The sequence below is a fragment of the Halichoeres trimaculatus genome, unplaced genomic scaffold (assembly GCF_033239565.1).
Source record: "Halichoeres trimaculatus isolate MK-OKI-2021-1 unplaced genomic scaffold, fHalTri1.1 fHalTri1_scaffold_23, whole genome shotgun sequence".
NCBI lineage: Eukaryota > Metazoa > Chordata > Actinopteri > Labriformes > Labridae > Halichoeres > Halichoeres trimaculatus.
In genome coordinates, this window is record NW_027437201.1 from 22,771,043 (window position 1) to 22,786,682 (window position 15,640).

The 15,640-nt window shown below is 43.0% G+C and overlaps 1 protein-coding gene across 16 annotated transcripts in view; it reads left to right on the forward strand.

The window, feature by feature from the left end:
- Window positions 1-838: 838 nt before the first annotated feature.
- The window catches only part of cacna1g (calcium channel, voltage-dependent, T type, alpha 1G subunit), a 380,213-nt gene continuing 365,411 nt past the window's right edge, over window positions 839-15,640 (forward strand). For all 16 annotated transcript variants that reach the window (XM_074662958.1, XM_074662959.1, XM_074662955.1 and 13 more), the window contains exons 1-2: window positions 839-1,622; window positions 2,319-2,638. In XM_074662958.1, the coding sequence (XP_074519059.1) occupies window positions 2,326-2,638 (313 nt within the window). In that variant the 5' untranslated portion in view covers window positions 839-1,622; window positions 2,319-2,325. The remainder of the gene's footprint in view (window positions 1,623-2,318; window positions 2,639-15,640) is intronic.

Genomic DNA, 15,640 nt, shown 5'->3' on the forward strand with positions numbered 1-15,640 from the left:
TAAAGTTGATGTATGAAGATAGTATTCCTCCATAAAATGCACATCAATTGAGTCAGAGAAAAGCATGTTGCCCTCTGCTGGAGAGAAGTGGTATTTTTTTTTCTAATCTAGCCTGTAAACAAACACCAAATTGATGGAATTATATTTATTTTTTTAAAAACTTAATTTTTTAACAAGACTAAAATCAGGGTTTTTCATGTCTGAGAAAAAAACCCCCGAATAATCCTAACACTTTTGTAAATTGATTTTTCCTCCCACCCACTGTCAGCTTAATGAATGGATGTGCTGGTGTGTGTGTGTGTGTGTGTGTGTGAGACGGAGGGAAACAAAGGCATATAAGTCGGGGAAACATCTTCCTCTAGTGGCCACCAGCAAACACACCAGAGGTCTCCTCCATGGATCTCTTTAGGGGATGTAGGGAAGCCAGAATCAAAATAAACCTGATCATGATTATTTCACATCATTTTAACAGAGTTAACTGTTTTCTTTATTTTAAAAATAAATATTAAATGTATTTTGTTTTCTTTTCACAGTGGTGATTATTTCTGGAGACCAACAACCAGATCTTCTCCCTCCAACTTCCCCTGATGACGCTCTGCTCCAATCACACAGCCCTGCTCCTGGTGCTCGCTCCGGCTCCTCTGATTGGCTGACAGCTGACATTAAGAGTCCAGCTGTTTCACCCCTCCTCCCCGCTGTAAAACTCACTCTGACACGCGGCTCAACCAATGAGCGCGAGGCTCTGAGTCAGGCTGCGCTGTGATTGGCTGAGAGCGCGCGTCCTCGGGGCGGGGCGCGAGAAGTTGGAGTCCCTCATCCAGCTGTGCGAGCTGCTCTGATGGACGGAACCGACCGCGCACAGTCTGGAGAGGAAAAGAGTGGAAGCAGGAGTGCCCGGCCGTTCCTGTGTGTCACAGCGGAGAGAGGTGGTGTGTGTGAAATCTAGGAAACACCAGAGGTGGTCCCTGAGTGTGTGTGCGTGTGTGTGTGTGTTTGTTCTCAGCGGCAGAATGTGCAGCAGCATCTCTTTGGATCTTTAAGGCACTGATGCAGGATATGCGCTGAAAACCGCCTGTGGATGCAACAAAAAGTACAGGGGACTAAATTCTGTGAAGGAAACCGACGAAGGAGAGAAATTATTCTTATTTTCTGCTTTTTTTTCTTCACCAGCTCTGAGGAAAAGGGCGCATGAAGAAGTTTTTGGCGTTTTTCGGCGATTTTTGCTGAAAGTGGAACGCTGCTAAAGTAGCCCCATGTCTCGGTTCCGTTTTGCTTTGAGGGGGGATTGGTGGTGAAGGGTTGGTGAGGCCCCTTGAGAGGTTCTAACCACGGAGACCGGGGCCTGGGCGCAGCGTGTCTTGGTGAGACGGACCCGCGGACTCGCGCGTACCCAGCGCACCACCTGGAAACTATACGCTCCGCCAGACGCACCGAGCCCTCCCAGACCCTCTCCGGATCCCCTCTGCCTCCTCCTGCCTTCCTCCCCTTCCCTTCCTTCCTCCTCTTCTCCGCGTTTCAAGGCTTTTTCTCCAAGCTGGTGTGGACTTTGTAGCCGCGGCTGAAACCCCCTGATCATGCGATGACTGAGCGCGCTTTGGGCACATCAAGCGAGTCCATTACAGGTAAGAACTTGCACGGAGAGATGCTCCTGTGAGCTGCTTTTTGCAAGCTTTACGCAAAATACACGTTTCTTACTCAGATACAGGATGCAGCTAAAGTTTGGGAACATTTTAAAACAATCTACTGTTGATTTTAAGATGGAAATTTTGAGGATTTGTCTCAAGATCATGAACGCGAGCCTCTCTTGAATTTTTAAAGCTAATTAGAGCCTCCGTTTATTCCAGCAGCCTGTGGCGCATATTAATGTTTCATATTCGACTGGTTTTGTGCCAAACAAAGAAATATTTTTAATACTTGCAGGTATGTCGATGATATGTGCGCAGTTTTTCCTGAAATAACCATCCATCCTGCCTCTGCTGCTGCTGCTGCTTCCCACAGCTTCAAAATGTCATTTTTAAGAAAATGTGAAGTTTATTTCCACCTTTTTTGTTTGTTTTCACTAATTCTGTCTTCATCACATTTGATGATGATTTTCCTAAATCTTGATGCTCCTGCATGGCTGCTGCTGCACACTGGAGCATTTTCATGGTTTGCATTGTGAGCTTTCATAGGAGGGCGTCTGCGCCCCTGCACAGAGTGGATCCAGCAGCTCTCTGTGCATCCTGTGTGTTATCTCTGTGAGTGTGTGTGTGTGTGTGTGTGAGATGATAGCGCAGGTGTGAGGTGTAGAGAAGCTCACAGATGTTGCGTCTCTGCAGGAGGTGAATGATGGCAGAGGATGGGGGAAATCTCTCCGGGGTCCCTGACGCCAGGGACTTAGAGGGTCGCTCCTCTCTGCCGAGGACTTTCATCCGGCTCAACGACCTGTCAGGGGTTGGGATAGGCGGCGGCGGGGAGCGTGCCGACGTGGTGGTGGAGCCGGCCTCCCCTGCGCCTGATGGGATCTCTATGGCCGGGGACGAGGGGTCGGCGAACGGGGAGGAGAGGCTGCCCTACCCCACCCTGGCTCCTGTGGTCTTCTTCTACATGAAGCAGAGCACCAGGCCGCGGAGTTGGTGTCTAAAGATGGTCACCAATCCATATCCTTTCAGTTTTGAGCTGGGACTCTGCTGGTGGGGTTGCTGAGGAAGGTAAGGAGCACCTGCTTGGCTGTGCAGCTTTTCCAGTTGACCTCAGGGTTAATGAGATGATCTCAGACATGAAATCATAAAGAAGGAGCTTGATGCACTGATAGGATCATGTGTGTGTGTGTGTGTGTGTGTGTGTGTGTGTGAGGCTTCATGAGTGAAATCTGAGGTAGAACATGCAGGTGTTGGCACTCCGTTCCCACGTCACGCTCTGCTTCTCCTGAGCCGGTCTCAGCTCCTCATCGATCGTTCATAACAAATGCAGAGATGGAGCTATTGACCTGGACTGACCGGGCCGGCTGTCAGAACCTGTGTGTTATAATGAGTTTATTGATACACACCTGGAGTGGCTGTTTATTGAGCGCGGCCTTTACTTCAGGGTGGATTCCTAAAGATGGGTGGAGTAAATTCAAGTCACCGCGCCTGATTGAATCACGCGTGTTATTGATTCATACTCCTATCGGCTGGATTCACTTTCTGTGAGGATGCTGCCTCCTCTCCTCTCCTCTCCTCTCCAGCCCTGTTTGATCTTCATCTCTTGTCCTTCTTTAATCTGTGTGTTCGGTCTTTACCCCCTCATAGTCCCCCATCGATCACAGCTGATTTCCATGTCCGCAAATGTCAAATCTTTAAAGGTCTGACAAATAGACTTTTTTTTTTTTAGCAGCAGGGACGGAGAAGTCTCCTGTGGCGTCTCAGGGATCAGAGGCAAACTCCCAGTCAGGGGCTCTCACAGACGTCCCTTTGGGAGCGCCACATTAGGACAGGGCAGCTGGAATTTAATCCTGCGTCTTTATTTGTATTAGTGAGGATTATAAAATTAACATGATTTCAAGACTAATTCATTTAATCCACTGTTTCAAACTTCATCATTTAAATAATGATCAGCATTTCATAGTCTGTGACTTTGCTGCACCACGACTTAAAGGCAGGAGACAGCTTCATTTCTGCAAAATCAAGTGTTTGTTTTTATTGTTTCGAAGGTTAACAATGTTAAACTTGCAGAAATATGCAAAATGCATGAACAAAATGTGCAGCAGATTTCACCAACAAACAAAAACATCCTCCAGCCTGACTGACTCCAAGTGTTTTCATCATCATCTTGATCATAATCAGTCTGATTAGCTGCGCCTTCATGCTTAGTTTTGGTGAAAGTGTGATTTAATTTTGACTTTTTACCTGAGATGTAGTGTATTTTTTTTAACGAGCATCATTATTTTCTGTAACAGCCGCAGTAGGAAGCAGGAAGACGCTGGAAAAAAAAAAAGAAATTTTCTGTTGAAAAAAGATTATTCTGTATTTATTTACCCACTGCCTAGCCTACACTGCAAAAAACAAAATCATATCAAGTGTTTTTATTTTATTTTAACTAGAAAATGTCTAATTACACTTGATATGAGCCACAATCAACAAATTAGTCTAGAAAAAAGAGAAAAATTTGGTTGAAAATTTTTAAGTTTACAAGTTTTTTGCAGTGTAGCACAAGCTAATCACATGTATTTGACGCATACCTGGTTAGCAGAAAGCTAACTCACATAGCTCTTCATTCCATGCTTCTCAAAAGCAACTGAAGTTTCACTTTCGTTGTTTTTCTTCCTCTGTGCTACGTCCACTATGCTAGCCACTCTGATTAGCACCTCCCATTGTGATTGGCTATAGTAGCCACAGCTAATCTCCATCCATAAATGCCCCAATACAAACAAAACACCAACATCCAGACTGAGGAGGGGGTTTGAGGCAGACACTGTCACTAACACCTGGTTAGCAGAAAGCTAACTAATGTAGCTCTTTGTCTCATGCTTCTCAAACCCAAGTGAAGTTTCACTTTCGTTGTTTTTCTTCCTCAGTGTTATGTCCACTATCGTAGCCACTCTGATAAGCACCTCCCATTGTGATTGGCTGTAGTAGCCACAGCTAATCTCCATCCATAAATGCCCCAATACAAACAAAACACCAACATCCAGGCTGAGGAGGGGGTTTGAGGCAGACACAGACACTGACAAACACACCTGGTTGGCAGAAAGCTAACTCACATAGCTCCATGTCCCATGCTTCTCAAAAGCAACTGAAGTTTCACTTTTGTTATTTTTCTTCCTCTGTGCTACTTCTACTATCATAGCCGCTTGGGTTAGCTTCTTCTACTGTGATTGGCTGAAGTAGCCACAGCTCATCTCCATCCATAAATGCCCCAATACAAACTAATCACCAACATCCAGGCTGAGGAGAGGGTTTGAGGCAGACACAGACGCAGACACTGACACACACCTGGTTGGCAGAAAGCTAACTCCTGTAGCTCTTCGTCCCATGCTTCTCAAAGGAAGTGAAGTTTCACTTTCGTTGTTTTTCTTCCTCTGTGCTACGTCCACTTTCCTAGCCCCTCAGGTTAGCACCTCCCATTTTGATTGGCTGAAGTAGCCACAGCTTATCTCCATTCATAGACGTCACAACACAAACAAAACACCACTATCCAGGCTGAGGAGAGGGTTTGAGGCAGACACAGACGCAGACACTGACACACATGTGTAGAGGCCCAGGGGAGACGAATGAGCAGGATTACTCCTGTAAACGTTGACATTTTATTTTCTGGAAAATCTTGCAGACTCTCCCTTGCAGGGCATGCTGGGTAATGTGTGATTGAGCATACATCTGTATGTGTGAGAACATGGCGATTGCTTCCTGCTCTGCCCTTTCGTTGCTATCTGTTGCGATTAAAGAAAAGGTCACTGCATGTGTAATGCATCATAATGTTACTGAAATTGATCTGTTCCTTCACCCCCCTGCGCGGGAGTGAGTGTGAGTGTGTGAGTGTGTGGGGGTGTGTGTGTTTGCCGTGGTGAACCTGTGTGTTGGCTCACGCTTTGTTTCCAGATAACAGATCCATATCTTCACACTAACTTGGCCGCTCTCTGTCCTGACGACCGGCCCCTTCCTCCCCGTCTCTGCTCTCTGGTTGAAGAATTAATCCTGCAGTGGTCTCCCTCTTTCTCCTTCTATAAATACATCCTCAGCGCGCCACCAGCAGCTAGCACTGGCTCAGCTCTGATGCGCAGAGACTGCTTCCTGTGTCTGACGCTGTAGACCGAAAACAACAGAGGAAAACCCGCCTGATCTCAGGGCCAGGATCTATTCTGAACAGGCAGATCCTGGGTAAGCCGTGGGCATGAGGAGGCCTGGATCCCTCCTCAGCAGTCTGTAGTAATTAGGACCCCTGGATGCTTGCTGAGGTATTTAGGGTCTAATTGAAGACCCCTGGGGTGTGGCTGTGAGTGAAGTCCTGCCCAGCACATTGCCTGTGTGAAATCCCCTCTGCTGGTTTTGCTAATGATTCCCTCAGAATCTGAGCACGATGGAGAGTGAAAGCTTTTGTGTGAGTGGGGTTGTGTAAGCAGCACACATACACACACACTTCCACAGGACTCCCGTAGGTGTCTCCTCTCTGGCGGGGAGGTGGATGTTGTGCCAAGACGCAGGAGGAGGAGGGGAGTTTGGGAATACGTCCAGCACACTCTATCCTCTGCTCACACTGGTTTTCGCTGAGGATTACACGGGTTAGAGCGGCGAGGGCGGGCACCTGGTCAGGGGAGGTGTTTGTCATGTCACTGATACACTCTCCTCGGAGGAATCCTGTCAGGATACATCACTCATTCGTCTCCTCTTCAAAGCATACCTCTCGTTTCTTCCTCTTTGCCTGGTGCTTCTGTGAAAATGTAGGAAACAAACACTTAACAGGCAGAAAATGGTTCCTACCTTGTCTCCTCTCACCCCTCCGCCTCCTCTCGTGCTTCTCTCGTGTGTGTGTGTGTGTGCCTTTGCCTTTAAAAACTAGGAAACGAGTAAAAAAACAGATCATGGATTTTGATCCTTGACTCTCTTTGAGCTGACTCTGTAGGAGTCTGTCCCGAGCTCTGCTGCTCTGTACGGTTTTACCTGATGAAGAATTCATTATCTTACACATGCAAAGCATTTTCAGCATGTGTGTGTGCGTGATCATGTGTCTCGCTGAGCGTGTGATGTGACTTGCATGTATTTTGCATGTAGAGTGCTGGCTTTAAGGAGTGTGTATGTGTGTGTTAAATTAGAAATACGACTGGTAAATTAAACATAGATGTCTGAAACGCAACTTTTTGTGTATGGGCATGTTGAAAAAGGATGGGTATCGACATCATTAGCCTTTATGCTAAAGATTTGCTTATTGATTCTTAACACTACGCAAGAGCTGATGGACCTTACGTCAACTAGTCTGCTGCAGCTATCTTAGCTTAGCAGTTAGCTAACGTTTCCCAAGAAAACTCTGATTCAGCATTTTCAAAAATATACATTAATCTCTCACAGGAAACTCTTATTCAACACATTCAACGCGTCATATGTCGAAAAAATAGCGCTAGCTTGATGCTAACGTATAAGGGAAATTGCGTTGATATGCTAGCGGTTAGCATACAAATAAAGCTGACAACTCCAAATGTCTAAATACTCGAAGGTAAATGAAAAGAAAGATTTAAGTAGGCTCATGACTGACTTTAAGGTTCCGAACAACTCAAACAACTGCTGTAACCACTTTAAGACACTAGATGGCATACTTCAGTCAATAATGTCATGTGACTTGAGATTTTTTTTAAACTTATTTTGATTTATTTACGTCCACTGACCAATTTCAGATCTGTTTATGTATGAAATAGGAATAGACTGATTATCGCCTGATTTAGCACCATTTTGAAGCATATTGGCTTTTTTTTTTTAAATCGGGCGGCTGATTGGTTGACACACAGAGACATTTTTTAGAACAACTGTTTTTAAATTTTTAGTTATTTATTTATCTATTTATTTATTATTTATTTATTTATTTTTATTTATTTATTAATATATTTTATCTATTTATTTATTTACTTATATATTGTATTTATTTATTTATTTTATTTAATTTTTTAATTTTTTATTTGATTTAGAAAATAAAAAATAAAACTTGACTTACTGCAGAAAACTTTAGGGAGCTATTTTTTTTTTTTAAGTTTTCATTTAACTTTTCAAAACAGTTGCTGACCCTGGGAACTGTTTGATAAACGTATGCTTAAAGACTTTAAACAAAGTTAAGTGTTGGAGTTTGTATTATCCCAAAGTTTGATGCCAATATTTTCACTTTTACTGCAAATGAATATCGGCCCCAAATATCACATCAGCTTCTTTGGCCTGAAAAAAAAATATCGGTCTGTCTCTAGTAGTTGGTAATCGTCCAACCAAACCGTCATAAAACTGAGATCCTAACTTTGTAAGTTAGTAAGTTTGACAACTTTCAGTTTTTGAAAACCACAAAATACAGCAACAACAGATGTTTATCAATATTTTCACAAATATTTTCACTTTTACTGCAAATGAATATTGGCCTCAAAAATCAGTATCGGCCCTGAATAAACGTGTCGGTCTTTCTCTACTAGAAGATTAATTAAATGTTGTTGACACAGGAAATCCACCGGAGGAATTGAAAAGGGAATCCATGAAGAATCGTATCGATAGGCAGAATCGAAAAAGGGAGTTGGTATCAATACCCATCCCTATCGTTGCTTTTCCTTTGCCTTTTTACAGATCCTCTACTTAACTTTTCTAGCACTGAAACCCTTTTAAGTCTTTGTAATGAAAACGTTAAACTCGATGCAGAGGAGAAATTGGGGACAACAAACGAGTATCTAACACGCTCCCTGAGCTCTCTGTGGTGATAACACAGCTCTGGTAAAAACTCTGACTTAAGCTGCTTTCCAAGCAGGTGTGTGGGCGTCCAGGTTTGTTATTGTGCAGGAAAATCTGTGCTACACTCACTGTTTCATGTCGGTTTGTAGAGATTTGTTGCTTCTCCTCTTCTTCTTGCCTCGGCAGGAGGAAATGAACAAGCGTTTGTTTTTCTCGTGATATTTACCAGAATAATTGCAATTATTCTTCACGCGCCCTGCATCCCCACTGCGTCTGCATCCTGCTTTAAAACTCCACCGACATCTGTTGTGTAAACACGCAGCTCGCGCTCCCAGCCGCCGCCGCCGCGGTGGTTTGAAGAAAGTGAAGGTTGAGCTGGAGTCAGCGCTGATTCACTAACAGTGACAGATTAGTTCACTGGCAATGACACACTCCTGACACAGCCCCGTGTGTGTGTGTGTGTGTGTGTGTGTGTGTGTGTGTGAAACAGTGATTCAGCCTCGCTGCGGTGTAAGAGCCAATTATTGATAAATAACAAGAGTGACGATCAGAGCGGGCAGGTACAGAGCGGCTCGGGCCGAGGTGTGAGCAGACGTCTCAGTGTGAGCTCAGCTCGTAACGAGGAGCGCTGAGCAGGGGAAACCCGTCTTTATCCTCAGTCTGCTGCGAAAAATGTTGCTGCAACATTTCAGTTTTCATCTGCGGTCGCCTCATTAAAGCCTTTCTTCTGGTGTTTGGGGGGTTCCTCTGCAGAACATCCTTCCTTTGGCTGTAGAAGCTGCTTCATTGTTCTTGAAGGTCTCACTGCTGCATCCAGCATCTCCCTGCTATTGTTAATGCTTCTGCAGCGATGCACAAATAAATCCTCCTCCTGCAAAACTCATGCTCTTTTCTTTCTTCTGGCTTTTTAAGAAGAAGCAAAAGAAACGGATGACCAAATGGAAATGATTCGACCAATCAGAGCTCAGTAAAGCTCTTATATTTACATCGAGAGAACATGTAACAGCAGAAGAAGAAGAAAGTAAGAGACAACTTTTCTCCTCTGTGCTCCTCCACCCTTTGACTCCTCCAGTGGCCTAGTTAACAAATTAAAGTGAATCCTGTAAAAACCACAGGGGAAAAGTTCGAGTCGGAGAAAAAAAGAGACAGAGGAGCGTATGCGGCGTCTGATAACAGCAGCTATTGAGACTAAAAATGGAGGAGAGGCTTTTACAGATGCGGCTTTTTGTGTGAACCGTCTGGAGTTGGGTTAAAATTACATCACAGTCTGCTGTGTGTGTGTGTGTGTGTCTCTCTTTCACTAAGTTGAAATTTAGAAAAGTAAGGAGAAAGATGACTGTTCAGCTTTACTGTGCAGTGAAAAGGAAACCGAAAGGAAAGGAAACCTGTCCATGGGACTTGAAAATCAGCTGTTTCAATCCATCGACATTGTTAGCTTTTATACTTAATGATTCCCTTAGCAATTCTTTACATTACTCACTCAAAAGATATTCTTATTCACTTCATTCAACATAAAAACAAAAACAAAACAATATAGAAAAAATAGTGCTAGCTTGATGCTTATGTATATAGGAAATTGCATTGATACGCTAGCCGCTAGCATGCATCGGCATCGGCTCCGGTAGAGCTTTGGTTTTACAGCAGAATTTCAACTTTCGTCACAGAAACAAAATTCTCACAGGTAAATGAAAGAATGGATGATTTCATAACTACAGTAAGGTTCCAAACAACTCAAACTATTGCTATAACCACTTCGAAACACTAGATGGCCTGCTTCAGTCAGTAACATATAACAACATGTACATCGACGTTACGTGACGTGCAGTTTTTACTCATTTTTAGGAAAAAGGAAACTGAGGTTTGTTATCTGATAATGAAATGCTGACTAAATACAAATAGGTGGAAATTGTGCCCACAAATTAGGGATGGGACTCGAAACCCAGCTGTTTCAATTCATCGACATCGTCAGCCTTTATACTTAATGATTAATTAAGCAATTCTTTACAGTACTCCCTCAGAAGATATTCTTAATCAATACACTTAGCATGCCATGAATCTTCTAATGTACCAAAAACAATATCGAAAAAATAGTGCTAGCTTGATGCTAACGTATATGGGAATTTGCATTGATATGCTAGTGGTTAGCATGCATAGGTTTAACTTTGGTTGTACCACAGAATTTCAACTTTCGTCACAGAAACAAAATGAATATCAAAATTCTCACAGGTAAATGAAATAATGGCTGATTTGATTACTACGGTAAGGTTCCAAACAACTCAAACTATTGCTATAACCACTTCAAAACACTAGATGGCCTGCTTCAGTCAGAAACATTTACATTGACGCCATTTGACGAGTAGTTTTTACTTATTCATTCATTCATTCATTCATTTATTTATGTCCAGAGATAGCCAGATCCAGCGACTGATTTTATATTTATTTGTTTATAAGCTCAATTTAATGTTGATGAAACAGAAAACCTGTCGAGCGAATTTTTGTACAGAAAAAAATCACAGAGAGATTGAAACACTGCAAAAAGTTAAAATCTGAAAGTGTTCCTGTCTTATTTTGAGTAAAAAATGTCTTTTTAATAGAGTTGGGTATTGCCAAGAAACTCAGGATTCAATTCGATTTTGATTCTTTAGGTTGTGATTTGGTTCGATATTGATTTAAATGCTTTGATAATTGTTTTTCATGCCCCATGTGGACATACGTGTTCTGTCACCTCACGTTTTGGAGCAATAAACGACCCAAACATCAAAATTTATAGTCGAAGGATCTGGCTTTATGCTGCTGCCATTTTTTTGTTGTTTGGTGTCTTGTGGCCCTCGTCCACACCATGCAAATAACACGTACAGTCTCTCTCACTTACCAGGAGATGAATCCATTCAGAGGATTTTCTGAATGCTGAATTGGGCGATGAAATATTTTGATGCATCGATTCATCAATATTTTTACCCACCCTTACTTTTTAGTAGGGACAGGTACCTTTCACTTCATTGAAACGATGCGGTACAGATGTCCAGTACCTGGCTATCAGTATTGGTACTCAGCGGTACCAATTTTTGGTACTATTATGTGTTTATTGGTAATAAATATTTTTTTGTTTGATAAATCTATTTTTTTTCAATTTAACATATTTATTCTTTAATTTATAACCTTGCAATGCTGCGTTCATGTTCAGCGTGGAAAATCTCCTACTCTTCTACTCTCTCACAGTCACAAGGATGTGTTTAGGAACCGTAACATGATACCTTTTGATTTTTTGTATGACAGAGATTGTAGTACCTACTTCAGTACCCATCCCTACTTTTAGACTTAATATGAGCCAAATTCACCTGATCAGTCCGGAAAAATGTTTTATTTCAAGTTATTTAAAGACAAAATGAGGTCTGCCAATGAGACAAGAGAAAAGTTACTTGTATTAAAACATCATTTTAGTTCCTAGCAAATTTCTCTTGTTCCATTCCGTTTTTCTGGACTAACCTGTTGCATGTGGCTCATTTTGAGTATAACAAGACATTTTTTGCTCAAAATAAGACAAAAACAATTCATAACATTTCAGTTTTTTGCAGTGTAAGAGAATCTATGTAGAATCGGATTGCTAGGCAGAAGTGATGATAGAGTAAATTGAGTAAACTGAGTAAACTGATCTGTGTCGACCCAGAGCTTCTCTGATATCTGCCCGTGTCGCTCCTCGCCTCAGAGATCCTGTGTCTTGATGTTCTGGTCCGGCTCAGAGATCCTGTGTCTTGATGTTCTGGTCCGGCTCAGAGATCCTGTGTCTGGATGTTCTGGTCCGGCTCAGAGATCCTGTGTCTGGATGTTCTGGTCCGGCTCAGAGATCCTGTGTCTGGATGTTCTGGTCCGGCTCAGAGGGTGTGTCCTGGTGGGAAAGTGCCGTCAGTGCGTCTCCTCTATAGGGAACCAAAGGGAACGAGAGGATGACCTTTCTAAATTGGTTTTATTTTTGCTCTCCTTCAACGTTTTCCCTTTTTTCTGCGCCTCCTCTCCCTCCTCTCCCTCCTCTCCCTCCTCTCCCTCCTCCGTGGGCTGCTCCATGAGATGCCTGTAAGTTTATGTAGGACTCAGTCCAAGATTTTCCCACCAGCTTTTTCTCATTAGGGTATTGTCGAAGACTTCAGCTCCACTGCACAGAGTGGCAGCAGGAGGGGGAGGGTTGGCGAGCTCCTCACGGCGGATCTGATTGGACACCTGAGCGGAGTCGTCTGAAGCACTTTTTCCTCCTCTGTAGTTCATACCTCTCTCCTCCTCCTGCGTCTTTCTTCTTTCCTCCACCACAGACTTCAGGCTCAGCAAACTTTCCTCACCTCAGACGGATCAGGTTCTGGAGAAAGTAGGGAACTGGGTTGATCCTGTCTGTGAATGAACTCCTCCTCCTCCTCCTCTGACCTCCTGCTCGTCTTTGTCTGATAACTCCGTCTCTGCTCCTGCTTCTCCTCCTTCAGACCGATTGATAAGTTAAAGAGCAGCACAGCGGGGTGTGTGTGTGTGTGTGTGTGTGTGTGTGTGTGTGTGTGTGTGTGTGTGACAGCAGGACTCATCAGGCTGTGTGACTAACTGGAGACTCAGGTGGCGTGGACACACACCAGACCTGACTGCTGGCCTTATCTCCAAACACACACACACACACACACACACACAGTCAAACCAGTTCAGTGTTGTCACGTGTTTGTGTTCAGAGAGGAGCAGAGTCCATCTTCCTCCTCACCTTCCTCCTCCTCCTCCTCTGCCTCTTCATCTCCATCGCTCTCTGTCAGGTCGTCAGGACACTAATCAGGATTTTCCCGCTGCCTGGCCGGGGAGTCTGGCCAAGGAGCGGGAAAAAAATGACAGAGATGTCTTATTATAGATAACAAACGAGGGATATAAATACCTCTGGAGGCGGGAGCTTATGTAAGAGTCATGATATGTCCGTCGGCCTATAAGCCTGGCCGTGCAGGAGATCCTGTGTGTGTGTGTGTGTGTGTGTGTGTGTGTGTGTGTGTGTGTGTGTGTGTGTGTGTGTGTGTGTGTGTGTGTGTGTGTGTGTGGGGCCTGTCCATCACTCACATCATGAGCAGATCTCTCTGGTTTCCTCTTTGCACACACTCTTTGATAAATCTGTCTCATAAACGCTGATGCAACACGTGACGCCATGATCACGCCATGATCACCTGGTACATTTCTTTCCTAACGGCTGATTTAGCCGGCTGTTTTTGAAAACCTTGAAATCACACTTGGCTGGGTCGCTTCCTCCAACTTTTATTTTGGTACTTCCGCTGACAAGAGAGCATGAAATTGAATTTTAGCTAATTAAAAATTAAAAAAACAACCTTAAGATTTAGAAATCTTGACAAAATATTAAAAAATCTTGACTGAATAATAAGAGTCTTGTCTAAATATTCAGAAATCTTAACTAAATACTTAAAAATCTTGACTAAATATTTAAAGATCTTGATTAAATTTTTTTTTTTAAATTGACTAAATATTCTAAATCTTGACTAAAAATTTGATAATTATGACTAAGTATTTGAAATCTTGACTTTATTTTTAGAAATCTTGACTAAATATTAAGAAATCTTGACTAAATATTCAGAATCTTGACTAAATATTCGGAATCTTGACTAAATATTTATAAATCTTGCCTAAATATTTGAAGTCTTGACTAATAATTTATAAATCTTGACAAAAAAAATTGAAAATCTTGAATAAAATTTGGGAATCTTGACTAGATATTTTGAAATCTTGACTCAAATATTTGGAATCTTGACTAAAAATTTGGAAATCTTGAGCAAATATTAAAAAATCTTGACTACATATTTGGAAATTTTTGCAAATCTTTGGAAATCATTACTCAAGATTAAGAAATCTTGACTAAATAGTTAGTTATATCAGCAAATTTCTAGAAAAGTTTGCTCAAGTTTTAGAATTTTACAACCAAATATTTGTAAAATATGTGGTTAAGATTTAGAAATCTTTGCTTAAAATATAGAATAAAAACGAAATGTTTAGAAACATAGCTACACGTTGAGAATCAGGACATTTATTTACACCATTTAACATTTAGATAAAATGTTCAACATTTATAGATAATATCTGGCAGATGTTTTTCTGAATCTGAATAAAAACTGATGTTTTGGAGCTAAATTTTAAGAAGTGTTGTTATTTGTAGTGTGTGCTACTTTACAATCGGCGCCCCATGTACGCCTGTGGGACAGATTGCATGATGGTCTTTCTCTTAGCGCCTGGGCGCTGAGCTCGGTTTGCTCCAGCTGACGCTGATGGAGCAGAGGCGGAGGGGACCTTAATGAACTTTAGCCGCCGTGTCTGCTCAGTGGGCCGGAGGCTCCTGGTCATCACTGTGAGTAAGACAAAGCCGGGGAAGGAGAGGCGCTGACTCTGAGGAGTGATCATGACATGTGTGGTGTAAGCTCATGCTTCCTGTAGCTCTGCGTGTAGAAACAGCGAGGCCTGCTGTCGGTGAAGGGAGTCAGAGTCAGAGTGCTGGTGTGCAGCTGATGTATGGAAATGTGTTTGTGGGTATGTGTGTTAATGTTCTCTGCGTACTTACTCCTGTCGCTCTGTAATTACTCCCCGTCACTGAAGTGCAATCCGTTCCCCTCTGGCAGTCACACTGATATGACTCACCTGCACGCCGGCACACACAGACCCGTACCTCTGGGCCCCGTCCCCTCGGTGCTTGGCCCAAATCGCTGTGACATTTACAGTTTCGCAGCCATTAGAGCTTAATGTCTCAGGGGCAGCTCTGTGATCGCAGCTGTAACGTTTGGAGGAAGCGCTGAGCCTCAGCTGCACCTGCGCTGGGATCAGCTGAGGAGGGAACGGGTTCAAGTCCCCTGAGCTGGAGGCTTAGCAGATTTAAAGCCTGTTACAGGATAGAGAAAACAGGTGTAATCCACAGGAAAATATCATAGATCAGTGCATTAAGCGCCTCATAATACAGCCGTCCTTCTGGGGCTCAGCGGCTGTTTCAGCCCCGTGGAAGCTGCTTTGGCTACTTGACAACTGAGGGAAACCAAAGATTAAAGGGACTGTTGTTCCTGCAGGCTGTAGCTCTAAAGCCAAGTAAAAGTTTACTTTAGCGCTGCTGTTTTACTGGTTTAACAATGAATGTGTCAGATTTACTGAGGCAGGAGTTTGAGGATAGATGTTAACATGGGGGTCAGTTATTCCAGGGTAATCTGATTACTTCCTGACACCCACTGATGCAGGTTGATATGGCAGCGTTTGCATATTCCAAGTTCCACTTT